We start from the raw sequence: 26,387 nt of genomic DNA, 5'->3' as shown, positions 1-26,387 counted from the left end.
AGATGTTAAACAAGTCTGGACCAAGAAGTGATGCACAAAGCAAATGCTTACTGCCTGCTGACTGAGAACCAGACAGTCCACAAGAAGCAGCTCTGGACCAGCTCCTCTCAGTTTCACTGTTTAACATGACATAGTGTGGTAGGGATTATCACTTTGGCTGGTTTAGGTCAGCTGTCCTAATTCTGCCCCCTCCCAGCTTCCTGTGCACCCTCAGCTTTTTTTTCTGGCAGAACAATCTGAGAAGCCAGAAAGTCTTTGACATAATGTAAGCACTGCTCAGAAACATCTAAAACACCTGTGTGTCATCTAAAACACCTGTGTCATCAATATGATTCTAATCTTAAATCCAAAACACAGCACTATGTCAACCAGTAGGGTGAAAGTTAACTCTATGCTAACTGAAACCAGGACATTTGCTCACAAGCAGCTCCTTTCATGATATCCACCCAGCAGAAAGCTCTTTCCCCTTGTGATTTCTACAGCCACAGGAACAAACTTAGCTACTTAGACAGCCAGCTGATGTGCTATTTTTGGACTTCAGCAAAGCTTTCAATGTTGTTTCTCACAGTATCCTTCTGGACAAAATGTCCAGCATAAAACCAGGCAAAAAAAAAAAACAAACGTAATGTAATGGGTGAATAACTGACTTGCTGGCACGAAGTGTTATAATTAATAGTTACATCAGGCTGGTGACCAGTAACTAGTGGGGTTCTCCCGGAGCCTCCGAGTGCCGGGGCGCCGAGCTCCGCCTCTGCCCCTTGCGCTGCCCCGAGTCCGCCCCGTCCTTCGCCGAAGGGACCGTGGGGCAGGGCCAGGCGAAGCGGCGGCTGCTGCCCCGCCACGGCCTGACGAGGGGCGACCCGAGCACGGTCCCGCTCTGCTCCTGTCCGCCTCCCGGGCAGACGGTAACGGCGCGATGGTGGCCGGGCTGGGGCCGTGGCTGCTGGCCTTGGCCTTGGGGCCGGCAGGTGAGAGGCGGGCACGGAGGGCAGCGAGGCCGGGTATGAGCGCGGCTCTTGCTGCTCCCCCTGCGGGGGCGCTGAAGCCTGAAGCTCGCCTTCAGTGCCTGGGAGCGGCTGTTGTGCGTGGGAGAGGGAGGCTGAGTGGGGACACGGATGCTGCGGGAGTGGACCAGGCTGAGCCCCGAAGAGGAGGGCGGCTGGAGCAGTGCCCCTGTCCTGGGGCTTTGGCAGGAGAGAAGAGATTCACAGCTCATGGTTTGATGCTCTGGGAGCGTCAGGGTGGCTGGGGAACGTCCTCCTTCCATGGATGTGCAATGCCTGGCTCCTGTTGCTGTCTTTCTTCAGGAGTGTGTGCACAGATCAGACTGGCAGAATCTGGAGGAGGTGTGCGAGCAGCTGGGAGTCTGTGCGAGCTCTCCTGCCAGGATCCGGCTTCTCTTCGGAGATTATCTATGACTGTGGTACCGTCAGGCACTCAGTGGCATCTCGTAGTGGGCTGTCTTATATCAGCGCTGCCTCATATATTAGATACAGCCCTGAGGTTGCAGGGTCGAGCTACATTTTTTCGAGACATTCCCGATCTTGTGTTCCTCTCTGACATCTACGCTGCCTCCACCCACACGACTCAGCACGCTTACTTCTGTGCTGTTCACACGGAGCAGGAAATCCTGCAGAGCTCTAACAAAAATCCCCACCCTGCGCACGCGCATCAGCTGCAGGAGCCTTCAGGCGGCAGGAGCTGGAATGGCTCTGGGCTGCTCCTAGTTCGATGAGACATCACAGCATCACCACTGTATGCCATTTTCTTGTAAGAGCTCCTTCCGTTTCCCCACGCCTGTGTCCTAAAACCAGTGCTGTACACTGGGAATTCTGTTTTGCTGCAGAAAACTGTCTTTCAAAATAGTCACATTATTAGTAAGCTATGCCTTTCACCAATGATGATTAAGAGCCTTAGTTTCCTACTCATATATATATATATCAGCACCAGTGGAGGTGAACCACAGTTTCATAGCTGTTATGCTGGCATTATTTCCAGGAAAATGTTGCCCACACAGTACATCTCTCATCAGCCCAAACACATGGAAATCCAAAGACTATATAGTCATTGTTAAAAGACTTTTCAGCCTATTATCTGTGTGAATCACGATCTTCAAATTGGTACGGTGCGTGGCATAATCATGTTGCGAGAGAATGGCCACTTTCTTCTCTGGCCTGGCTGTGGAGGACTGAGCCTTCAGTGTTGTCAGCACTAAGACTGAGCAGTCTGAGCTGATGGGTTGTCTGAGTTCATGAAATCCTGAGTGATCTCCCCATTGCTATCCAAAAGACAGTGCACATCACTTTACCCGCAAAGAGCTGTGTCTTGAATTTTTTCTTTACTAGGGAATTCTAATGTTGCACTTCATGGACTCTGCTTCTTTTGATTCCGCCTTATAGTTGTGACACCACAACTCATCATCGGAGATGACATGAACCATGAAACTGTCACCTTGAGCCATATAGGGGTTCAACTGTACCAGGGTGAATCTGAATACACTGTTCTTTTCTGTTGCTGTATGAGCATTCATAGGTTGCTCCTGGTGCAAAGTTTGGGTATATTCCAATGCTAACATCATTGTTTTCAGTGCATGCAATCCAATATTCATCTCTGAATGCAGGTTCCTGTTCATAATCTACTAATTCATATGGATGAGCTGACCTAGACACTCTTCATTTCATGGTGAGACAGATGTGCACGGCCATCTGCAATGTGTTTGCCAGTCCTTTCGTATTGCCACTGTTGAAAACAAAAACCTCTGCCTCACGAGTCACATTCACCGTTTGGTCCCCATAAATGTTCATCAGGTGTCAGTGATTTTCAAGGGCACAATTCTATCCTATTGTGGAGTCAATTCAACTTCAGACACTTTGTTTGTACCTCTTCATGTTCAGACTCCATTTCTGATCTGACTGCCCTCTGTTACCACGTGTTACACAGCAACAAAAGATAATGGAATGCTGGTGGAAGTGGAACATACACCGCCATAATGCCAACATCCTCCTCTGTCCTTGCATGCCAGTGTAGTAAGGCAGGTGGCACTGCTTGTGGAGCAACCCATGTACTTACAACTACAATGGCCTGATACCAGCAGCATCCTAGTAGTCCCCTGCATTATTGGCTGCAAAGCTCACTGCAACAGCTCTGCAGCTGTGGACCAAAAAGTGACAGCAGTGTAATTTGAGAGGACCAGGAGGAAAGAACGCAGTGGAGCTGAAACAAGGAGCTTGGGGTAAAAGATTTGAAGGGGATTTTTTGCATGGAACTTCCTGATGCCATGGCAGGCGGGGGAGAAATAAGTCACGAGGTGCTTCGCTCGGGGACGCACGGGCAAGGAGAGGCTGCGGGGGGACAGCCCGTGCGTGGGGGCAGCCGTGCTGTGGCTGGCCGAGGCACGGCATCCTCCAAGCACGGAGGGCTGCATAGCGATCAGCCAAAGGTCCGGACTCTCCGAGTGGCCGGACGCTGCGCTCCGCCTCTGCCCCCGCCCTGACCCGGGACCAGTCACGCGCCCGCCCCGCGCCCGCCCCGTCCTTCGCCGAAGGGGCCGCGGGCCCGGGCCGGGCGGAGCGGTGGGGGCTGCCATGTCACCGCCCAACAAGGGGCGTCCCGAGCGCGGTCCTGCTCTGCTCCTGTCCGTCTCCCGAGCAGACGGTAACGGCGCGATGGTGGCCGGGTTAGGGCCGTGGCTGCTGGCCTTGGCCTTGGGGCCGGCAGGTGAGAGACGGGCACGGCAGGTGAGAGGCGGCGAGACCGGGTATGAGCGCGGCTCTTGCTGCTCCCTCTGCGGGGGCGCTGAAGCCTGGAGCTCGCCTTCAGTGCCGGGGAGCGGCTGTTGTGCGCGGGAGGCTGAGTGGGGACATGGATGCTGCGGGAATGGGCCAGGCTGAGCCCTGAGGAGGAAGGCGGCTGGAGCAGTGCCCCTGTCCTGGGGCTTTGGCAGGAGAGAGGAGGTTCATAGCTCATGGTTTGATGCTCTGGTGGGTATCGGGGAGGCTGGGGTACGTCCTCCTTCCATGGATGTGCAATGCCTGGCTCCTGTTGCTGTCTTTCTTCAGGAGTGTGTGCACAGATCAGACTGGCAGAATCTGGAGGAGGTGTGCGAGTAGCTGGGGAGTCTGTGCAGCTCTCCTGCCAGGGATCCGGCTTCATCTTCGGAGATTATCATGTACTGTGGTACCGTCAGGCACTCAGTGGCCATCTCGAGTGGCTGTCTTATATCAGCGCTGCCTCATATATTAGATACAGCCCTGAGGTGCAGGGTCGAGCTATGGTTTCTCGAGACGATTCCCGTTCTGTGTCCTCTCTGACTCTTCGTGCCCTCCACCCACACGACTCAGCACGCTACTTCTGTGCTGTTCGCACGGAAGCAGGAAATCCTGCAGAGCTCTAACAAAAATCCCCGCCCTGTGCACAGCCACAGCTGCAGGAGCCTCAGGGCTGGCAGGAGCTGGAACGGCTCTGGGCTGCTCCTAGTCGATGAGGGAACATCACAGCATCACCACTGATAGCCATTTCTGTAAGAGCTCCTTCCGTTTCACCACGCCTGTGTCCTAAAACCAGTGCCAACATAATGCCAACATCCTCCTCTGTCCTTGCATGCCAGTGTAGTAAGGCAGGTGGCACTGCTTGTGGAGCAACCCATGTATTTACAACTACAATGCTTCTTATATTTACGTGGCCTGATACCAGCGGTATTCTAGTAGTCCCCTGCAGTATTGGCTGCAAAGCTCACTGCAATAGCTCTGCAGCTGTGGACTAAAAAGTGACAGCAATGTAATGTGAGAGGACCAGGAGGAAAGAACGCAGTGTGCCCCGGTGGCGCAGTGGTAGAAGTGCCGCTTGCAACAACGGAGGCCCTGGTTCGAATCCCCCTGTGGCGCAAGTGGTAGAAGTGCTGCTCTTCTACACAGGAGGCACGAATCCCGGGGGTTGGTCTCGATGATCTCTAATGTACCTTCCAACCCGCACGAGACGGTGATACTGTGAGCTGAAACAAGGAGCTTGGGGTACAAAATTTGAAGGGGATTTTCTACATGGAACTTTCTGATGCCATGGCAGGCGGGGGGGAAGGAGGTCACGAGGAGCTGTCGGTGCTTCTCTCGTGGACGCACGGGCAATGGGAGGCTGCGGGCAGACAGCCCGTGCGTGGGGGCAGCCGTGATGTGGCTGGCCGAGGCCCGGGCATCCTCCTTCATGCACGCAGAGGTGCACAGAGATCAACCTAGTGCCCGGACTCTCCGAGTGCCGGGACGCCGAGCTCCGCCTCTGCCCCCAGCTCTGCCTCGCGTCCCGCCCCCTGCCCGCTCCATCCTCCGCCGAAGGGGCTGCGGGGCCGGGCCGGGCGGAGCGGTGGGTGCTGCCCCGCCCCGGCCCGACGAGGAGTGTCCCGAGCGTGGTCCCGCTCTGCTCCTGTCCGCCTCCCGGGCAGACGGTAACGGCGAGATGGTGGCCGGGCTTGGGCCGTGGCTGCTGGCCTTGGCCTTGGGGCCGGCAGGTGAGAGGCGGGCACGGAGGGCGGTGAGGCCGGGGCTGGGCGCGGCTCGCGCTGCTACTTCGCGGCAGCCCTGAAGCCTGGAGCTCGCCTTCAGTGCCTGGGAGCGGCTGCTGGGCGTGGGAGAGAGAGGCTGAGTGGGGACATGGATGCTGCGGGAGTGGACCAGGCTGAGCCCCGAGGAGGAAGGCGGCTGGAGCAGTGCCCCTGGCCTGGGGCTTTGGCAGGAGTGGGGAGGTTCACAGCTCATGGTTTTATGCTCTGTGGGTGTCAGGGAGACTGGGGAACTTTCTACTTCCATGGATGTGCAATACCTGGCTCCTGTTGCTGTCCTTCTTCAGGAGTGTGTGCAGAATGGAGACTGGAAGCATATGGAGGAGGTGTGCAAGCACCTGGAGAGTCTGTGCAGCTCTCTTGCCGTGGTTCTGGCTTCAGCTTTGGAGATTATCCTGTATGGTGGTACCGTCGGGCACTCAGTGGCCATCTTGAGTGGCTGTCCACTACCAGCACTGGCTCATATGTATCTAAATACAGCTCTGAGGTGCAGGGTCGAGCTACGGTTTCTCGAGACGATTCCCGATCTGTGTCCTCTCTGTATCTACGCACCCTGCACCCACACGACTCAGCGCACTACTTCTGTGCTGTTCACACAGGAACAGGAAATCCTGCAGAACTCTAACAAAAATCCCCTGCAGGAGCCTCAGGGCTGGCAGGAGCTGGAATGGCTCTGGGCTGCTCCTAAACATTGCTGGAACATCACTGCACACCACAGGTGACCCTGTCCTTTCCGCGAAGTCTCCATTCACTTGGTCACTCCTTTCATTCTCCTGAGTCACAAAAGCAGTGGTGTTACCTGAAGGTGTTATTCAGTATGATTCTGGTCAACAAGTCAGCTTGGCCACTTTGCCCACCTTCCTACCTACATCATGTCTGCACCTGCTCTTGGATGACTTCTTCCTTGTATACTCAAAAGCACTTGTTTACTTCTAGCAACAGCATCTCCTGCTTCCATTTTTCACGTGTTCCATGGGCTTTTTCCACGTCTCTATGAGCAAAGCAGTGGATGAATAGCTCTCATGTAGTTCCACGGGTATTTCAAAGCAATGTAATCCAGCAAACACAATCTGTAGTGTTGCAGCAAACTGGGCAAACTGAGATGTTTCAGTTTACATAGGTTACTCGGCAAATGTCTTACATTTGATTCTGAAGATGCTGTAACAATTTAAAAGAGAGTAATAAAGCTGTTTCATTGATTGGAATCACAGCTGTATGATGTTATCTTTCAACACAGTCACAATATTATTTATCCTATTGAGACTGAGCAGTCTGAGCTGATGCAGTGTCTTGGAGAGCAGTGAGGTCAGGGCTGGGCACAGCTTGTGCTGTTGCCTCATGGGGATGCAGAAGCCTGGAGCTCGCCTTTAGTGCCTGGGAGCGGCTGTTGTGTGTGGGAGAGGGAGGCTGTGTGGGGACACAGATGCTGCAGGAGTGGCCCTGGCTGAGCCCCGAGGAGGACAGAGGCTGGGGCAGTGCCCCTGTCCTGGGGCTTTGGCAGGAGAGAGGGTGTAGACGTCTCTGGGTTTTTTGTTGTCAGCATAGCTGGGGAACATCCTGCTACCTTGAATAGGAACTAAATGCCTCCTTTTGCTGTCGCACAGGAGCGTGTGCAGAGTGGAGACTGGAAGCATCTGGTGGAGGTGTGCGAGCACCTGGGAAGTCTGTGAAGGTCTCCTGCCATGGATACGGTGTAAAACTGGGAGGTGTTTGGTGGTATCGTCAGGCACCTGGTGGCCATCTCAAATGGTTGTCTGGAATCAGCACTGACTCATATGTTGTATCGAGCCCTGAGGTGAAGGGTCGTGTGAAAGGGTTTCGAGATAATTCCCAAGCTATAATCTCTCTGTCCTTGCATAACCTGTGCCCTGAAGACTCAGCACGCTACTTCTGTGCTGTCACACAGGAACAGGATATGTTGCAGAGATCTGACAAAAACCCCTTCCTGGACACAGTCATGGTTGCAGGAGGTACAGGGCTGGAAGTTGCTGGTGAGGCTCTATGCTGTTCTTGGGGAGTGATGGGATGTCAGAGCACTCCACAGACAGCCCTGCCCTTTCTGCAAAGCTCCTTTGTACTCACTACTCCTTCCCTCCTCCAGATTCCAGTAAGCAGTGTTGTAATGTGGGGATTATGTTCAGCATATTTCTGGTTATCAAAACATCAACCACTCTACCTTCCTGCCCTCAGACCATCTGGACTGATCGGTTCTTGGTTTCCTTCTTTGCTTGGGTACCCATAAACTTTTGTGTTCTAGCAACAGCCTTGCCTGCTTCCAGCAACAGTTGTGGGCCATTCTGTCCGTGTATCAGAGAGCAAAGGCATGGGTAAGTGAATATGTCTGGTGTGGTTTCAGGTGCATTTCTGAGTCCTCCTCAAGGACTTACTTATATGATTTCCATGGGCTGGAGTGCATGAAGGAAAGAGGTCCCAAGAGAATTGGTTGGCAGTTAAACACCAGTTCTGCCAAGCTCAAGATCAAAGCGTGCCTAAGCGTAAGAAACTGGGAAGTTGGAAGGAGGCCTGCCTGGAGAAAGGAGCTCATGGATGAACTGAAAGGCATGAAGAAATTCTAGGAAATGTGCAAAAAGAGCCTGACCACATGGGAGGAATATGGAAATTCTGTCAGATCCTGCAGGGGTGTGACAAAGAAGTTTAAGGCCCACTACTATATAAATCTTGCAAAGGAGTTCAAGGAAAGCAAGAAAGGATTTTTAAGTATGTCTGTTGTAAAGGAAGACTAGCTGTTATGTTAGTTCACAACTGAAAGAGATGGGTGCTCTGGCGAAAGGGGCTGCTGAGAAAGTGGTGATACTGAATGCATTCTTTGCTTCAGCACTTCCCACTATGACTGCTGCTGGGGAACTGCTGTGCCATTGAGTATCCTGATGGAGAACAGGTTGGCCATGAGCCAGCAGTGTGACCCTGTGGCCAAGAAGGCCAATGATATCCTAGGGTGCATTCAGAAGAGCATAGCCTGCAGGTCGAAGGAAGTGATCCTCCCTCTCTACCCCAATGAGGCCACATCTCAAGTACTGTGACAAGTTAGATTTATGGAATCACCAGGTTTGGAAAATATTTCCAAGATCATCCAGTCCAACTGTCCACCTACCACCAGCATTCCTCACTGTCTCATGTCCCTTAGCACTACATCTGAATGTTCCCTGCCCCGGTGGTGCAAGTGGTAGGAATGCCGCATTGCAACACCGGAGGCCCTGGGTCGAATCCCCCCTGTGGCGCAAGTGGTAGAAGTGCCACTCTGCTACACAGAAGCTTGAATCCCGGGGGGTTGGACTCGATGATCTCTAAGGTCCCTTCCAACCCGCACGAGACTATGATACTATGATACTATGATACTATGATACTATGATACTATGATACTATGATACTATGATACTATGATACTATGATACTATGATACTATGATACTATGATACTATGATACTATGATACTATGATGATACATCCAGGAACGATGACTCAGCCACCTCAGTTGGCTGCCCGTTCCAGCGCCTGACCACTCTTTTGGCGAGTAATTTTTTCCTAATATCAAACCTGAACCTCCTCTGGTGCAACTTTAGGCCATTCCCTCTAGTCCAATTTCCACTTATGCTGGAGTAGAAGCCAAACTCCACCTCACCACAGCCTCCCTTCAGGTCACTTGTAAGGTCTCCCCTGAGCCTCCTCCAAACTAAACACTCACAGTTCCCTCAGCCACTCCTCATAAGACTTTTGCTTCAGACCCCTCACCAGTTTCCTTGCCCTTCTCAGGACACATTCCTGAGCCTCCATGTCTCAGCTGTAGTGAGAGGCCCAAAACTGAACACAGTACTAGAGTTGTGGCCTCACCAGTGTTGAGTAGAGGGGGATGATCGCCTCCCTACTCCTGAAGGCAACACTATTTCTGCCACAAGCCAGGATGCCATCCATTGGACTTCTTGGGCACCTGGGCACACTGCTGGCTCGTGTTCTGATGAGCAACAACCAACACCCCTATGTCTGTTTCTCCCACACATTTTTACAGTCACTCTGCCTCAAGCTTCCAGGAGACTGTGGGGCTTCCCTGTTAAAAAAAGACAGGGATATCCTAGAAAGAGTCCAGCGGGGGGCGACAGAGATGCTGAAGAGCCTGGAGTACCTGCCATATGAGGAATGGCTGAAACCTGGATTTGTTCACACTGGAGAACAGAAAATGTGGAGGCGATCTGATCAGTGTTTATAAACATCAGTATTATGGAAGGCAACTGGATAAGGCCAGATCTTTTGATGAGGGGATAGTGATTGGAAAAGGAGCAGTGGCCAAAAAATGGAACATAGGATGTTTCATACAATTATGCAGGAGAACTTCTTTATGGTGAGGATGAAAAAGCACTGTAAAAAATGCCCAGAGAGGCTGTGGAGTCTCCTCTAGAGATATCCAAGACCCGTCTGGATGTCTGCCTGTCCTGAACCAAGTGCTTTCATTCCACATTCACATCACAGTCATGCCAGACATCAACTTGGACTTTCCTGACCTGCATGTCCCAGAAACACCATCCCCTCTACCAGAACAGAATTACAGTTAGCTTTCCCTCATTAGATGCTACTTGCAATCTGACCTGTATTGTGCTAAAGATTGGAACTAAACAGTCTCAACTCCCAGTGGGACCTCAGACGAAGATGACTCTCAGCTGAAGCCTTGGGGGGGTTTCAGGGTGTCCTCCCACCCTTCCAAGTTGCACCAAGTGTTTTGGTGAGGAACAAGCAAGGCCAGATGCTTGTATCCCAGTCATGGTGCCCAACCATGTCTGAGAAGGAAGAGGGACGTGACTGATGATATGATATACCGATGGGGAGTTGGCTGAATATGAGCCAATAGTGTGTCCAGGTGATCAAGTAGGGTAATTGCTTCCTGGCTTGTATCAGGACAGGTGTAGTGAGTAGGACTGGGGAAGTTATCCTGCCCCTGTACTCAGTATTGGTGAGGCCTCACCTGGTGTACTGTGTGTAGTTTTGGGCACACCACAGTACAGAAAGAACACTGAGGAGCAATAGCAGGTCCAAAGAAGGGCAACAAGGCCTGTATAGGGCTTCAAGAATATGCCCTATGAGGAGGGGCTGAGGGAGCTGGGGCTGTTTAGTCTGGGGAGAAGGAGGCTGAGGGGAGCCTTTATTGCTATCTTCCAGAATCTGAAATGTGCTTACAGTGAGAGCAGGGTGGTGTCTTCTCACTGGTGACAGGTGACAGGACAAATGGAAATGACCTCAAGCTTCACTAGAGTAAGTTTAGGTTTTTCCATATTAGGAAAAACTTATTTACAGAAAGGGTAAACACATGGGGGTGTCTGAGTCACAATCCCTGGATGTGTTTAAAAGCTGTTTGGATGTGGTGCTCAGGGACATGATTAAGTGGAGGGTTGTTAGTTAGGGTATTATGGTTGGGTTGTGGTTGGACCCACAAGGGTTTGCCAATGTGAGTGATTCTGTGATTCTAAGTGACAAGAGGAGGGGGCTGAGATGGTACAGCCAAGCTATGTGAAGTCTCTCAGGGTCAGCCCTGCAGATTATCAGGAGTCAAGTAGTGTAGAAGGGATGAGAGAGAAGAGGGCAGAGCAGTGAGGAACAGCGCAGAGGATCGATGTGCTGCTGAAAGAGCGAGCACGGGGCAAAAGATTTCGAGGGAGTTTTACATAAGGTGCTTGGTATTGCTATGTCAGGGGAGGGGAGGGAGGTCAAGCAGGGATGCCTGTGCGGGGCTCGGAGAAGCATGTGAAAGGAGAGGCTGCAGTACGAGAGCCCGTGCGTGAGGGCAGCCGTGCTGTCTCTGAACGAGGCCAGGGCATCCTCCTTCATGCACAGAGAGCCGCAAATGGATCAGTACAGAGCCCGGAACCTCCGAGTGCCGGGGCGCCGCGCTCCGCCTCTGCCCCTCGCTCTGCCCCGCTCCCCGCCCGCCCCGTCCTCCGCCGAAAGGGCGGTGGGCCGGGCCGGGCGGAGCGGTGGGCGTTGACCCGCCACGGCCCGAGGAGGGGCGACCCGAGCACGGTCCCGCTCTGCTCTTGTCCGCCTCCCGGGCAGACGGTAACGGCGCGATGGCGGCTGGGCTGGGGCCGTGGCTGCTGGCCTTGGCCTTGGGGCCGGCAGGTGAGAGGCGGGCACGGAGGGCGGCGAGACCGCGGCTGAGCGCGGCTCAAGCTGCGCCACTGCGGGGGCGCTGAAGCCTGGAGCTCGCCTTCAGTGTCTGGGAGCGGCTGTTGTGTATAGGAGAGGGAGGCTGAGTGGGGACACGGATGCTGCGGGAGCTGCCCTGGCATAGCCCCGAGGAGGAGGGCAGCTGGAGCAGTGTCCCTCGACCTGGGGCTTTGGCAGGAGAGAGGGTGTACACGTCTCTGGGTTATTTGTTATCAGCGTAGCTGGGGAACAACCTGCTACCATGAATAGGAACTAAATGCCTCCTTTTGCTGTCGCACAGGAGTGTGTGGACAGTGGAGACTGGAAGCATCTGGTGGAAGTGTGCAAGCACCTGGGAAGTCTGTGAAGCTCTCCTGCCGTGGATACGGTGCAAGACTGGGAACTGTTTGGTGGTACCGTCAGGCACCCGGTGGCCATCTCAAGTGGCTGTCCTTTATCAATCCTGACTCATCTACTAGATACAGCCGTGAGGTGCGGGGTCGAGCTACAGTTTCTCGAGACAATTCCCGATCTGTGTCCTCTCTGTCTCTACACACCCTGCACCTACACGACTCAGCACACTATTTCTGTGCTGCTCGCACGGGAACAGGAAATCCTGCAGAGCTCTAACAAAAATCCCCGCCCTGTGCACAGCCACGGCTGCAGGAGCCTCAGGGCTGGCAGGAGCTGGAAGTCTCTGGGCTGCTCCTAAACATTGCTGGAACATCACTGCAAGCCACAGGTGACCCTGTCCTTTCTGCTAGGTCTCCATTCACTTGGTTACTCATTTAATTCTTCTGAATCACAAAAGCAGTGTTGGTACCTGAAGATTTTATTCAGTATGTTTCTGGTCAACAAGTCAGCTTGGCCACTTTGCCCTCCTTCCTACCTACATCATGTCTGCACCTGCTCTTGGACGACTTCTTCCTTGTATACTCAAAAGCACTTGTGCACTTCTAGCAACAGCATCACCTGCTTCCCTCCACCAGACATGGGCTTCTTCCACATATCTCCATGAGCAAAGCAGTGGGTGAATAGCTCTCATGTAGTTTCACGGGCATTTCAAAGTGATGTAATCCAGCAAACACAATCTGTAGTGTTGCAGCAAACTGGGCAAACTGAGATCCTTCTGTGTACATAGGTTACTCTGCATATGTCTCACATTTGATTCTGAAGATGCTGTAACAGTTTAAAAGAGCATAATAACACTGTTTGATTGAGCAGAATCACAGCTGCATGACATTATCTTTCAACGCAGTCAGCAATATTAGTTATGCTATTTTACTAGTGATGATTAAGAGCCCTTTTTTCCTGATATATATATATATATATATATATATATAACGGCACTGGTGGAGTTGTAGCACAGTTTCACAGCTGTTATGCTGGCATTATTACCAGAAATGGTTACCCACACAGTTCATTTTTTGTCAGCCCAAACAGATGGAAAGCTGAAGGTGCCATATACAGACTGTATCATGGTTGTGGAAGAACTGTTCTGTCAAAATTGTCCATGTGCACCATGGCCTTCAAATTCATATGGTGTGTGATCCTATCATATTGCAAAAGAATGGTTGCCTTCTCCTCTGGCCTGAAATTCTGTACATATAGTGCAATTCAGCTTCATACCTTTGCTTTGTATGCTCTTTTATGTCAGACTCCATTCTGTCTGACTGCCCCTCTGTTACCACGTGTTACGCAGCAAGAAAAGGTAATGGAATACTGGTGGAAGTTCAACATACACTGCCATAATGTCAACATCCTCCTCTGTCCTTGCATGCCAATATAGTAAGACAGGTGGCATTGCTTGTGGAGCAGCCCATGTACTTATAACTACAATGCTTCTTATGTTTGTGTGGCCTGATACCAGCAGTATCCTAGTAGTCCCCTGAAGTATTGGCTGCAGAGCTCACTGCAACAGATCTGCAGCTGTGGACCAAAAAGTGAGTGATAAGAGTAATCCAGAATTCTCAGTGTTTCTTTCTAGTAGCCACAAATTATATGGTGTAATGCAACCGAGGTGCAGAAAACAGGCCTTTCCCATGTATGTAATAGTATCCAATGGGAGAAAGTGTAGCTCAAGGGATCAAAAAATCTGACATGAAAAAGGTATTCTGGGGGCCTCATATGATGCATGTTGAACTGTAATCTAGTGCACATTAACTAGGCCTTGGGTTTAGCATGGCCCAGATTTTCCTCCATGGCCATGTTGCAAAGCTATTGAGTCATAATGGTTTGGTGAGACAGCTTGCAGAAGTGCAGTAAGTGTTGATTCAAACGAAGGATGTGCATCAGAATAAGTGTAGCCAGCAGGTCGTGTGAGGTGATTCCAACCATTTGTTGTGCTCTTATGAAAGCTAACCTGTAATAATGGATTCACTTCTGGGGAGATGGGGATATGAACGACACTGACTTCTTGGAGTGGGTCCAGAGAAGAGCCACAAAGATGGTCAGTGGAGATACCACAGCTCATCTTATTGTCATGTGAAATCAGGGCAGAAAACTAACTTCGGTGCGATTTTAGGGATCCAACACTACTTTATTCATCTCAATAAATACCAGCAATATGATAAATCAAGCATGTGCTCTCAGAGTTCCAGTTCTACATTTAGACAGTTAAGACATACATATGCAGTACATTGACGTACGTATTCATTCTTTCCTAGAACTGATATGCTAACATCCTTCTGGGCATGCATGGTTGAGCCTGACGTAGTCTTAGAGCGCTGACTTCTTCCTCAATTTTCCATCATCAGCTTCATCACAGTGACTTTTGGCTGACCTCTACCTGTTTGTCCCCAGTCAGGGCACATTTCCATTGCTTGGTAGGCAATAAGAAGCAGCTTTCTGTCTTATTGTACTATTAACCCAAAAGAGTAAATGTGAAATTGAAAGAACAAGTCAGTGGACCTGGTCGATGCCAAGAGAAAAGTAGTCTATTGTGACTTCTGTGTAGCAGGATCTGTGAGAAAAAAACAAGACTGTTCACACACTAATCACATTTTAGAACCAGCACTCATTGATTTCTTTTGCTAAAGGAATATAGTGGTCCTTATACTAATGTTCTGATATCAGTGCAAAATAATAGCCTATGTAACAATGTAGACAGGCTGAGAGAGCTGGAGTTTTACATTCTGGCCATATAGTGTTTTCTATGGTACTCTGATGACACCTGTGTTCCAAGTAATCAGTGGGCTGGAGCTAGAAAACAGTGCACTCAGTTTCTACAACATGCTGGGACCACTGTGAGAGACAGCCCTGGGTCCCCTGACAGCTGCGTGATGTGTGAGGATTTAGGAGGAAAGAACCCAGTGGAGTTGAAACGAGGATCATGCGGTAAAAGATTTCTAGCGTTATATCTCCATGGTGCCACATCAAGGGAAGACTTGGAGGCCGCGCAGGGATGTCGGTGTGGGGCTCGGGGAGGCACGGGCAAGGAGAAGGTGCGGGCCGAGAGCCCGTGCATGGGGGCAGCCGTGCTGTCTGGCCGAGGCCCGGTCACCCCGAGCACGGAGGGCTGCACGGGGATCAGCCCGGAGCCTCCTAGTGCCGGGTAGCCGAGCTCCGCCTCTGCCCCCCACGCTGCCCTGCGTCCCGCCCCGTCCTCCGCCGAAGGGGCCGCGGGGCCGGGCCGGGTGGAGCGGTGGGCGCTGCTTCGCCAAGGCCCTACGAGGAGCGGCCCGAGCGGAGCCCCGCTCTGCTCCTGTCCGCCCCCCCGGCAGACTCCAGTGGTGCGGCGGGGCGGGGCGCGATGGTGGCCGGGCTGGGGCCGTGGCTGCTGGCCTTGGCCTTGGGGCCGGCAGGTGAGAGGCGAGCACGGAGGGCGGCGAGGCCGGGGCTGGGCGAGGCTCTCGCTGCTCCCCCGCGGGGGCGCTGAAGCCTGGAGCTCGCCTTCAGTACCGGGGAGCGGCTGTTGTGCGTGGGAGAGGGAGGCTGTGTGGGGACATGGATGCTGCTGGAGCATCCTCTTTTTGCAGGAGCAATGCCTCTTACCTGGGGCTTGAGTTGGAGAGAGGAGGTTCACCTCTCATGTGTTTATGATCTGTGGGGTCGGGATGGCTGCCGTGGATGCATACTGACCTGGCTCCTTTTGCTGTCCTTGTCCAGGAGTGTGCACCCAGTGGCAACTGGTAGAGTTTGGTGGAGATGTGCGAGCATCTGGGGACTCTGTGTCCCTGCTCTGCCAGACATCTGGATTTAGCTTCAGTGTCTATGACATACACTGGTACCGTCAGACCCCCGGAGGCATTCCTGAATGGGTGTCATTCATCGGCAGCCAGGCTGGTACTACGAAGAAATATGGGACAGCAGTGGAAGGTCGAGCCACCGTCTTCCGGAACAATTCCCAAGCTGTGGCATCTCTGTCCCTTCACCACTTGCATCCTGGGGACTCAGCTCGCTACTTTTGTGGCCTTGCACTGTGACAGGAAATCCAACTGATGTTTAACAAAAAGCCCTTACCAGGAAGCCATGGACAAGGGTGCATGATCTGCAGGGCTACTGAGAGCTGTGGCAGCTTTGGGCTGCTTCCATGAGGTAAGAAGACATCACTGCACAGATAGCCCTGTCCTTTCTGCAAGATCTCTTTTCCCTTTACCACTTCTTTCATGCTCCTGACTCTTAAAGGCAGGACTGTGAGCTGAGAAAGATGCTCAGTGTATTTCTTGCTGCCAAATCAGCTTGGCCACTCTCCTTGCCTGCAGACCCTCTCTGCTTGCCCTTTGTCCCCTTCTTCCCTTTGACACTCATATCACTTGGGCTTTAGAAGCAGCACTGCCTGTTTGCATTGACGCCAATCCCATCACCAATCCATCGCTCAGCCAATTCCATGAGAACAAAAAAGAATGGCAGAATGGCAGTGGATGAACAGCCTGGTTGTGGCTTGATGTGCATTTCAGGGTAATGGGATACAAGCACTGAGGCCTGCAGTATGAGGGCAAGCAAGGCACACATAGACCCTGTAATATTCTTACTGCTCCAATGCTTCCTCTATTTATGTAGCCTGGTACCAGAAGCATCCCAGTAGGCCTCTCCAGAGCAAGGACTTACTTCACTTACTCCAGAGCAAGGGCTGGGAAGTCTCCTGCAGCTCCAGCCCTGTAGAGTTGCTGGCAACAAAGGGGTTACTGAGGTTCCTGCAATGTGCCCAAGGTCCTTCCTTAGGAGACAGCCTTAAGAATATAGTAAAAGAAAGGTTGAGAGTGTTTCTAGTTGTTTAAAAAAAAAACAAACAAAAAAACCCAAAAAAACCCAACTTCTTTCCTACTCTGCTCCCAGGCTATAGCTTGCTTGGTCACTTTGTGTTAATTGCACTACAACTACCCAGGAGGCAGCAAGTAGTTTTCATGAATCTGGACAGAGAAATAGACCCAACTCCCTGCAAATTACAGCCAAATTGCATCTAATTCAAGCATGTTTATTTGAGCTCTATTCAACTCTATTCAGCACCCTCAAGGGAAACTGAAGGTCTCTGGGTCTGAGGATGAAAAAGCAATGTTGTGGATAAACCAAGGAGCCAACCATCTGTGGTATTAGTTGCCTTTCTAGTCAAGAAGAAACAGCTGTACCAGAAGTCATCTCATTATGGTAAGGGACAATAAGATTCTGCTAAGAAGGAACGGAAGGAAGAATCAGAAAAGGCAGGCTGCTCTGCAGCAGAGCAAGAACAGAATGGGGAAGAGACAGAATTCGTGAATGAGTCAGAAATCCCACAATCTTTATCCATTAGTGATCTGTGAAATAGGCACAATGATTTCAGCCATCCTCCAAGTGAACATGTTACCACTGGCTTCTCTGATGCTAGGAAAAGGTCCAGTATCTGAGATCTCTTTCTAAGGTAAAGGACCTTAGCAGAGTGACTGGAAAAGTAGGCACTAGTCCTCAGCCTCTGGAGATGATTCCTGCCAAATGTGAGAGAAAGGTAACCCTTCAAGGAAAATACTGTGAATTACCAAGTAAGTAATTTCCATAGAGAGAGGTATCCAGTAGCTGAGAGAATTAGCTATTCTGGATGATGTAGAAGGTTGGGAAGATCTGGCGTGTACCTCAATGAGATTTAACCTTAGGTAAAGCTAAACTATAATTAGAGTTATATGTTGTAGGAAAGCACTGCAGAAGACATTAACTGAAATCAAGAAACAGTGAACTTGTCAAGGAACCTACTAAGTTGAGTGCAGCAATGACTCAGATAAAGCTGATGTTGGCATCCAGGAATTGAACATGCTGCTTCTCATGTCCTGAGTGACCACCTTGACAGATGAGGCTGTTACACCGTTCTTATGGATGTTTTGGGAAATGAGAGAAGCCTGTAGTTCAGGAAGGGTGTATCTGTTAAGAGACAGGAAATAGTGGTTAATGAGAATGTATGCATTTATGTGTTGGGTATAAAGATGCTCAGGGGATATATATACTTTATGTGGAGCCTGATCATTATGCAAATGGTGTGGAATAAGGAAAAGGACACAGGGATTGAATCACAGGCAGAACAACAAAGGAAAGCATGGGAATAAAGTGACATGTTTCTTTCTGGCTCAGACTCTGACAACACTATACAGAACTGTAACATTGTGAATTCTCTCCCTTTCCAATCAGTTGAGACAAACTGTAATGATCTTGTGAAGACCTGAGGACCAAAGCTATTCTGTAACATTATTGTGAAAGATGTAAAACAAACACAAGTGCAATGGGGAAGCCAGGAGTTAGGTACCTTGCTTAAGGCAGTCTTGGGTCCTCCCCTACTACCACAGCCCTTCATGATCACCACGCAAAGGGAGAAGCATGGCAGTATGGCATGTGCATGGCTTGCGACACCACTCCATCTGGCAGCAGCTCCTGGCCAAAGTAGGAGGTACTGTCATACGGCATCAAAGGCATTTCCATCCTCACTGCCAACAGTGATCTCTAGAAAGAGATCAAGGTGGAAGGACCTTCAGGATATTGTGGGATCTGCAGTAGTGACTCCTTTCCATTTCCCTTTTCCTTCTCTCCCTTTCTCTGTCCCTCTCCCTTTCCCTTTCTCTTTTTTCTTTCCCTTCCTTTTTTTTCCCTCCTCTTTTCTTTCCCTCTCTCACCTGCTCATCAGTTAATAAACAAAGGCACGCTCTTGTTTGATCACACCTTGACTCTGTTTGAGTCTTAATTCAGAGGGACTGGGGTCAATATAGTGAACCACAAGCCTCTTCATCTTACAACAGAAAGGAAGAAGGTCTAAATCCAGCCAAGTATTTTTTGGTGGACTTCAATAAAGTTTCCTAAGTCTCATCTGGGCTGCTTTTCTCAGAAAAGAGAACAGACATTGCTGTAGCAGCAGTCTCACACAAGCATGTGCTAGCTGAACATGTTGCTAATGTTCTTCCTGTCTTCCCAGTCTCTCTTACAATAGAAAGAAATGAGAAAAGAGTTTGTTCAGAAGAAACACAATAAACATTAAGGACTAAATATATAACACAGAGAACCAGAGCTGAATTTTGAAACCTCACTGTCTGGGGAGTCCTAGAGTAGTGCAGCACAAGGAGCTGTACTGCAGAGTTTATTTTCCCCTGGACATATAAGTAGTCTCTTACCTACATTGTTAATCATGTACATATATGTACATGAACCCATGTACATATGCTCATATATGCACGCTGAGGCCAGGAGGGATTTTTGTTGGGGACTCCAACAAACAGGGTATGGAGGATGCCCTGGGCAAGGTTTGGGGGCTGTAGAGGGCATGTCCTGCTATGCTGAGACAGCCCTGAGTGTCTCAGGGTACCCTACAGTAGCCCAGCTCTACACTCTACTGCTTCTTTTCCCACCCTCAGATCTCCTGTTCCAATGGGCTCCTCCACCTTCTGCAGATCCCTGACTGAGAGGGGACCTGTTCCAGGTCTATAAATTTCTAAGGTGTGGGGGGCAAAGTGGCAAGGCCAGACTCTTTTCAGCAGTGTGTGGAGACAGGACAAGGGGAAACGGGCAGAAACTGAAGCATAGGAAATTCCACATGAATGTGCACAAGAACTTCTTTACAGTGAGGGTAACGGAGCACTGGAACAGGCTGCCCAGGGGTGTTGTTGGAGTCTCCAGCTCTGTAGATATTCAAGACCTGCCTGGATGCCTACCTGTGCAACCTGGTGTAGGGAACCTGCTTTGGCAGGAGGGTTGGACTCAATGATCTCTGGAGGTCGCTTCCAAACACAATGATTCTGTGTTTCTGTGATTCTGAGCATGCATGGTAGGGGCCCATGGTAGTCTTAGACCACTTACTTCTAATGCTTTCATTGCACATTCACATCACAATCACACCAGAAAACAACTTGGACTTTCCAGACCTGCGTGTCCCAGAAACACCATCCATTCTACCAGAACAGAATTAGCTAACTTTCCCCCATTAGATGGTACTTGCAATCTGACCTGGCCTGTGCTAAAGATTGGAACCAAAGAGTCTCATCTCACAATGGGACCTCAGACAAAGATGACTCTCAGCTGAAGCCTTAGGAGGATTTAAAAGTGTCTTCTACCCTTCCAAGTTGCACCAAGTGTTTTGCTGAGGAACAAGCAGAGCCAGAGCCCAAGCATATCTGAGAAAAGACAGGGATGTGAAGGAAGTCAAGTGAGGAGAGGACGGGACTGGGATGGTACACCCAAGCCAGGTGAGGTCTCTCAGGGTCAACCAGACTAGTGGGAATCAAGTAGCATAGAAGGGATGAGGGGGAAGAGAGCAGAGCAGTGAGGAACAGCACATCTATGTTCATCTGAAAGAGCGAGCATGGGGTAAAAGATTTCGAGGGAGTTTTCTATATGGTGCCTCGTGTTCCTATGTCAGGGGAGGGGGCACGGCCATGTAGGGATTTCAGCGCAGGGCTTCGGAAAGCACGTGCAGGGAGAGGCTGCCGACCGGCAGACCATGCGTGGGGGCAGCCGTGCTATAGCTGGCTGAGACCCGGGACCCTCGTGCACGGAAAAAAGCACGGGGATCAGCCCAGGGTCCGGAGCATCCGAGTACCGAGACGCCGCGCTCCGCCTCTACCCCAGCTCTGCCTCGCGCCCCGCCCCCTGCCCGCCCCGTGGGTGCTGTCTCGCCGCGACCCGAGCGCGGCTGTGCTCTGCTCCTGTCCTTCTCCCGGGCAGACGGCAGAGGCGCGGCGGGGCGCGATGGTGGCCGGGCTGGGGCCGTGGCTGCTGGCCTTGGCCTTGGGGCCGGCAGGTAAGAGGCGGGCACGGGCGGCTGGGGCAGTGCCCCTGTCCCGGGGCTTTGGGCAGGAAGGAGGAGGTTCACAGCTCTGAGTTTGTGCTCTGTGGTTGTTGGGGAACGTCCTCCTGCCAGAATGTGTAATACCTGGCTCCTGTTGCTGTCCTTCTTCAGGTGTGTGTGCACAGTTCAGACTGGAAGCATCTGGAGGAGGGGTGCGAGCAGCTGGGGACTCTGTGCAGCTCTCCTGCCAGGGATCCGGCTTCAACCTCAGGGATTATAGTATTCGGTGGTACCGTCAGGCATTCAGTGGCCGTCTCAAGTGGCTGTCCTTTATTGACATTAGTTCACATATTCATAGATTAAGCCCTGATATTCAGGGTCGGGCCTCGGTATCTCGTGACAATTCCAGATCTGTGTGCTCTCTGTCACTACACTCCTTGCGCCCTCAAGACTCAGCGCACTACTTCTGTGCTGTTCACACGAGAACAGGAAATCCAGTAGAGCTTTAACAAAATCCTCTCCCTGTTCACAGCCACAGCTTCAGGAGCCTCAGGGCTGGCAGGAGCTGGAATGGCTCTGGGCTGCTCCTGGACAGTGAGGAAACATCACTGCACACCTCTGATAGCCTTTTCTGTAAGAGCTCCTTCCGTTTCCCACTCCTCTCCTCTTCCTGAGTCCTAAACCAGGTGTAGTGGAATTCCAGGGTCACAGTCTGAACCAATGGGTGAGCTACGTGGGTACATGAGTGCCTGGAGCAGTGGGGTGATCTGGAGCCCCTCTACTTCTGTGCAATCTGAATCTATGTGGGTTCCCCATTTTCCCTGCCCTTCTCTCCTGCAGCGTGACTGTAGTGTCCACATCTCATCAGTGTTAATGATGTGATTCAGGAAATTGTCACCTTGAGCCTCGTATGGGTTCACTTGTTCCTGATAAACTTGCTTACACTGTTCCCGTGTGAGTCTTCATAGATTCCTCCTGGTGCAAACTATGCTATATTCTATCTCAGACATTATTGTGTTCATTGCATGCAATCCAATATACAGCTCTGCACCCAGCTTCCTGTTCATAATCCACTGATTCATATCAATGAGCTGATCTAGGATCTCTTCATTTCATGGTATGACAGATGTGCATAGCCTTCTGGAATGTGGCTTGCCTGTCCTGTCAGTGTTGCTTCTACTAAAACACAAAATCCACTGCCTAATGAGCTCACATTCTCTGTTTGGTCTCCATAAATGTTCAGCAGGTGTCAGTGAAGGGCAAAGTGTGATTTGTTCCTCACGGAGCTATTCAGCTTCACACCTTTGCTTCCTATGCACTTCCATGTTAGACTCCATTCTGTCTGACTGCCCCTCTGTTATCACATGTTACACAGCAACAAAAGGTAATGGAATACTGGTGGAAGTTCAACATACACTGCCATAATGCCAACATCCTCCGCTGTCCTTGCATGCCAATGTAGTAAGACAGGTGGTATTGCTTGTGGAGCAGCCCATGTACTTATAACTACAATGCTTCTTATGTTTGTGTGGCCTGATACCAGCAGTATCCTAGTAGTCCTAGTAGTCCTCTTCAGTTGTGGAACAAAAAGTGACTGATAAGAGTATCCAGAATTCTCACTGCATCTTTCTAGCAGCCGAGATTTAGGTGGTGTCATGCAACCAAGGTGCAGAAAACAGGCCTTCCCCATGTATGTAATAGTATCCAGTGGAAGAAAGTGTGGTTCAAGGGATCAGAAAATTTGAGATGAAAATTGAGGTATTCTGGAAGCCTCAGATGCTGCATGTTGGACTGTAATCTAGTGCACATTAACTGGGCCTCCAGTTTAGTGTGACCCTGTTTTTCCTCCATGGCCTGGTTGCAAAGCTGTTGAATCATGGAGGTTTGATGGGATAACTTGAAGAAGTGCAGTAGGAGGTGGATCAGAAGAAGGATATGCATCAAAAGAAGTGTAGCCAGGAGGTCAAGGGTGGTGGTTCCAACTATTTATTCCTCTGTAATGAAAGGTCATGTGGATTACGTCCCTAAGTCTTGCACCACCATACCTCTGTGTGGGGACCAAGGAGGTAAATCCCTCGCCACTGTAAGGGTAGAGCAAGTCCGAGAGTGGCTCCTTAGACTGAATGAGTATAAGTCTATGGGGCCAGATGGCATGCATCCCAGGGTCCTGAAGGAGCTGGCTGAGGTGGTTGCTGAGCCGCTCTCCATCATATTTGAGAAGTCATGGCTGTCAGGTGAGGTCCCGGATGATTGGAGGAAGGGTCACATCACTCCCATTTACAAGAAGGGGAGCAGGGAGGACCCGGGTTACTACAGGCCGGTGAGTCTCACCTCTGTGCCTGGGAAGATTATGGAACAGATCCTCCTGGACAACATGCTTGATCACATAAAGAACGAGCATGTGATCCGAGACAGCCAGCATGGCTTCACCAGGGGAAGGTCATGCTTAACTAATCTTGTGGCCTTCTATGATGGAGTGACGGCGTTGGTGGATGAAGGGAAGGCAACTGATGTCATTTACCTGGACCTGAGCAAGGCCTTTGACATGGTCCCCCATCACATCCTCATCTCCAAATTGGAGGGAGGTGGATTTGATGGGTGGACAACTAGATGGATAAGCAATTGGTTGAAAGGCCGCAGACAGAGGGTGGTGGTCAATGGCTCTATGTCCAAGTGGAGGCCGGTAACGAGCGGCGTCCCTCAAGGGTCTGTCTTGGGACCGGTGCTCTTTAACATCTTTATTAATGACATCGATGAGGGAATGGAGTGCACCCTCAGCAAGTTTGCTGATGACACCAAGCTGAGTGGTGCAGTCGATACGGTGGAGGGAACGGATGCCATTCAGAGGGACCTTGACAGGCTGGAAAGCTGGGCTCGGGTGAACCTAATGAGGTTCAACACGGCAAAGTGCAAGGTTTTGCACTTGGGCCGGAAGAACCCCAGGCACCTGTACAGGCTGGGAGGAGTTGTCCTTGAGAGCAGCTCGGCTGAAAAAGACCTAGGGGTCCTGATAGATGAGAAACTTAACATGAGCCAGCAGTGCGCTCTGGCAGCCCGGAAAGCAAATGGGATCCTGGGCTCCATCAGGAGAGGGGTGGTCAGCAGGGATAGGGAGGTGATCGTCCCTCTCTACTCTGCTCTTGTGAGGCCCCATCTGGAGTACTGTGTCCAGGTGTGGAGCCCTCAGTACAAAAAAGATATGGAGATTTTGGAAAGGGTCCAGAGGAGGGCCACAAAGATGATCAGGGGGCTGGAGCACCTCCCCTATAAGGACAGGCTGAGGGAGTTGGGTTTGTTCAGCCTGGAGAAGAGAAGGTTGCGGGGTGACCTCATTGCAGCCTTTCAGTACCTGAAGGGAACTTACTCCCAGGAGGGGAGTAAACTCTTCGAAAGGGCTGATAATAGCAGGACTAGGGGAAATGTTTTTAAGTTGAAGGAGGGAAGATTTAGGTTGGATGTTAGGGGAAAGTTCTTTACTAGAAGGGTGGTTAGGTCCTGGAACAGGCTGCCCAGTGAGGTTGTGGATGCCCCGTCCTTGGAGGTGTTCAAGACCAGGTTGGATGGGGCCCTGGGCAACCTGATCTAGTAAATGTGTATGTTTGGTGGCCCTGCTAGGCAGGGGGGTTGGAACTACATGATCCTTGAGGTCCCTTCCAACCCGGGTAATTCTGTGATTCTGTGATTCTGTGATTACTGCATTGTGTTTTGGGAACATGGGTATGAGAATGACATTGGCTGCTTGGAGTGGCTCCAGAGAAGTCACGATGATGATTATAGGAGATGCAGCAGATCTCCTATTATCATGTGAAATCAGGGAAGAAAATTCTCTATCTACATTATGGTATGAGAGAGCTGACTCTCCTTTATTCCTCATAATACATGATAAATCAAGCACATGCTCTGAGAGTTCCAGTGCTACATTTAGACAGTTAAGGAGTACATATGCAGTACATTGACATAGTTATTCCTTCTTTCACAAGAACTCCTTAATATTTGCTAATGTTGTTCTGGGCTTGCATGATAGGAGCCTGAGTTGACCATTTAGAGCACTGAATTCCTCCTCATTTTTCCATCATCAGCTTCACCACATTGACTTTAGGTTGACCTCCACCTGTTTGTCCCCAGTCTGAGCACATTTCCATTGCTTGGTAGGCAATAACGAGCAACTTTCTGAGCGCACTATAATCCAAAGCAGTAAATGTGAAATTGAAGGAAAAAGTCTGTGCAACTGGTGGATGCCAAGAGAAAAGTGGTCTATTGTGACTGCACTGCTCCTGTGTAGCAGGATCAGTGAGAAAAAACATGGTTGTTCACACACCAAGCACAGGTAAACTGGATGGAAAGATCTGGAGTGTCTCTGGGCTGCTCCTGGGAAGTGAAGGGGCATCTCTGCACATCACAGAGTTTACTGGTCCTTCTACAAGAGCTTCATTTCTTTCACTACTCCTTTCCTCCTCATGTGTCCCTAAGGCAGTGTTGAAACCTGAGATTTTGGTTCATTGTACTTCCCATCACCACATCAGCTTTGACACTTTGCCATGCTCCCTGAAACCCATCTATATCTGTTCTTGCATCTCTTCATTGTGCATTCAAAACAATAGGGTTCTAGGTACAGCATAGCCAGCTTCCATCAACAACCATGGGCCACCTTTCCATGCCTCTGAAAGCAAAGTAGTGGGTAAATAGCTTTGATGTGATTTCAGAGGCCTGCATGGATAAGAAAGGAGATCACAGCTCCACTGAAAGACAAGAAGAAAGTTTATGGAGTGTGATAAAAGAGTGATAGAAGGGCCTGCCCATTTAGGAGGAATACAAAAATGTTGTCAGGGCCTGCAGGGGTGCAACACTGGGAATTAAATCTGGCAAAGGAGATCAAGGATATCAAGAAAGGTTTTTCTAATTGTGTCAGTACTAAGAGGAAGACTAAGGTAAATGTAAATCCACTACTGAAAGAGGTAGGTGCCCTGGTAGCAGAGGATGCTGAGAAAGAAGTGATACTGAATGTATTAGTTGTTTCAGACTTTACCACTAAGACTGCCCTTGGGAACTGCATACACTGAAAGGAGTCTGAGGAAAGGATGAGTTGCCTTACATTGAGGTTGGTATAGTCATAGAGCCAAGATAAATGCACATAAAAGAGTGGGTTCTGATAGGATTCACCCACATGTGCTGAGGTAACTGGCAGAAGTTACTGCTGAATTGCTGTCATGTTTAAAATCTCTTTGACAGTGGTAGAGGTGCCTGAAGACTGAAGGACAGGCAGTGTCACCCCAATCTTCAAAAGAGGTTAAAAAAAAAGAAAAAAAGAAAAAAAAAAAAGAAAGAGGATCTAGGAAAATACAGAACAGTCAGCCTCTCCACTGTCCCTGGGAAGGTGATGGAAGATCTTGTTCTGGATGTCATCTCCATGTCACTTGACTTCAACACTGTTTTTGATGCTGTCTCCCACAGCATCCCTCTGGTAAACTTTAGAAAGTATGAGATCAGTGAGTAGATGTGGATCAATGAGCCCGTGCT

General features: G+C 50.5%; 1 protein-coding gene and 1 gene segment (V, D, J or C); both read left to right on the top strand.

Annotated features, from left to right (window-relative positions):
- Nucleotides 1-4,402: 4,402 nt before the first annotated feature.
- On the top strand, nt 4,403-12,084 carry LOC107324947. Of its 3 annotated transcripts, XM_032449384.1 has the most exons (3): nt 4,403-5,497; nt 7,153-7,220; nt 12,000-12,084. In XM_032449384.1, exons 1-3 carry the CDS (start codon nt 5,050-5,052, stop codon nt 12,063-12,065), a joined length of 582 nt encoding a protein of 193 aa, XP_032305275.1. In that variant the 5' UTR covers nt 4,403-5,049; the 3' UTR covers nt 12,066-12,084. The 3 variants fall into 3 exon arrangements, with proteins under 3 accessions (XP_032305275.1, XP_032305274.1, XP_015740888.1); XM_032449383.1 differs by lacking the exon at nt 12,000-12,084 and having other exon boundaries at nt 7,153-7,870; XM_015885402.2 differs by lacking the exons at nt 7,153-7,220; nt 12,000-12,084 and adding an exon at nt 5,836-6,753.
- A 3,365-nt stretch (nt 12,085-15,449) lies between these two features.
- Nucleotides 15,450-16,122, top strand: LOC107324940. The segment is given in 2 exon segments: nt 15,450-15,501; nt 15,806-16,122. Coding segments are annotated over 2 exon segments (369 nt in total).
- Nucleotides 16,123-26,387: the final 10,265 nt, after the last annotated feature.

The sequence above is a fragment of the Coturnix japonica genome, chromosome 27, assembly GCF_001577835.2.
Source record: "Coturnix japonica isolate 7356 chromosome 27, Coturnix japonica 2.1, whole genome shotgun sequence".
Lineage (NCBI taxonomy): Eukaryota > Metazoa > Chordata > Aves > Galliformes > Phasianidae > Coturnix > Coturnix japonica.
Note: the sequence above shows the minus strand (reverse complement) of the source record. Positions and strands in the feature narration are given on the sequence as shown.

Excerpts from the sequence above, each read along its gene's own strand:
- LOC107324947 (XM_032449383.1), top strand. The coding sequence starts at position 5,050 with ATGCCATGGCAGGCGGGGGGGAAGGAGGTCACGAGGAGCTGTCGGTGC. Across the intron at positions 5,498-7,152 it reads CTTGGCCTTGGGGCCGGCAG|GAGCGTGTGCAGAGTGGAGA; the intron begins GTGAGAGGCGGG and ends GCTGTCGCACAG.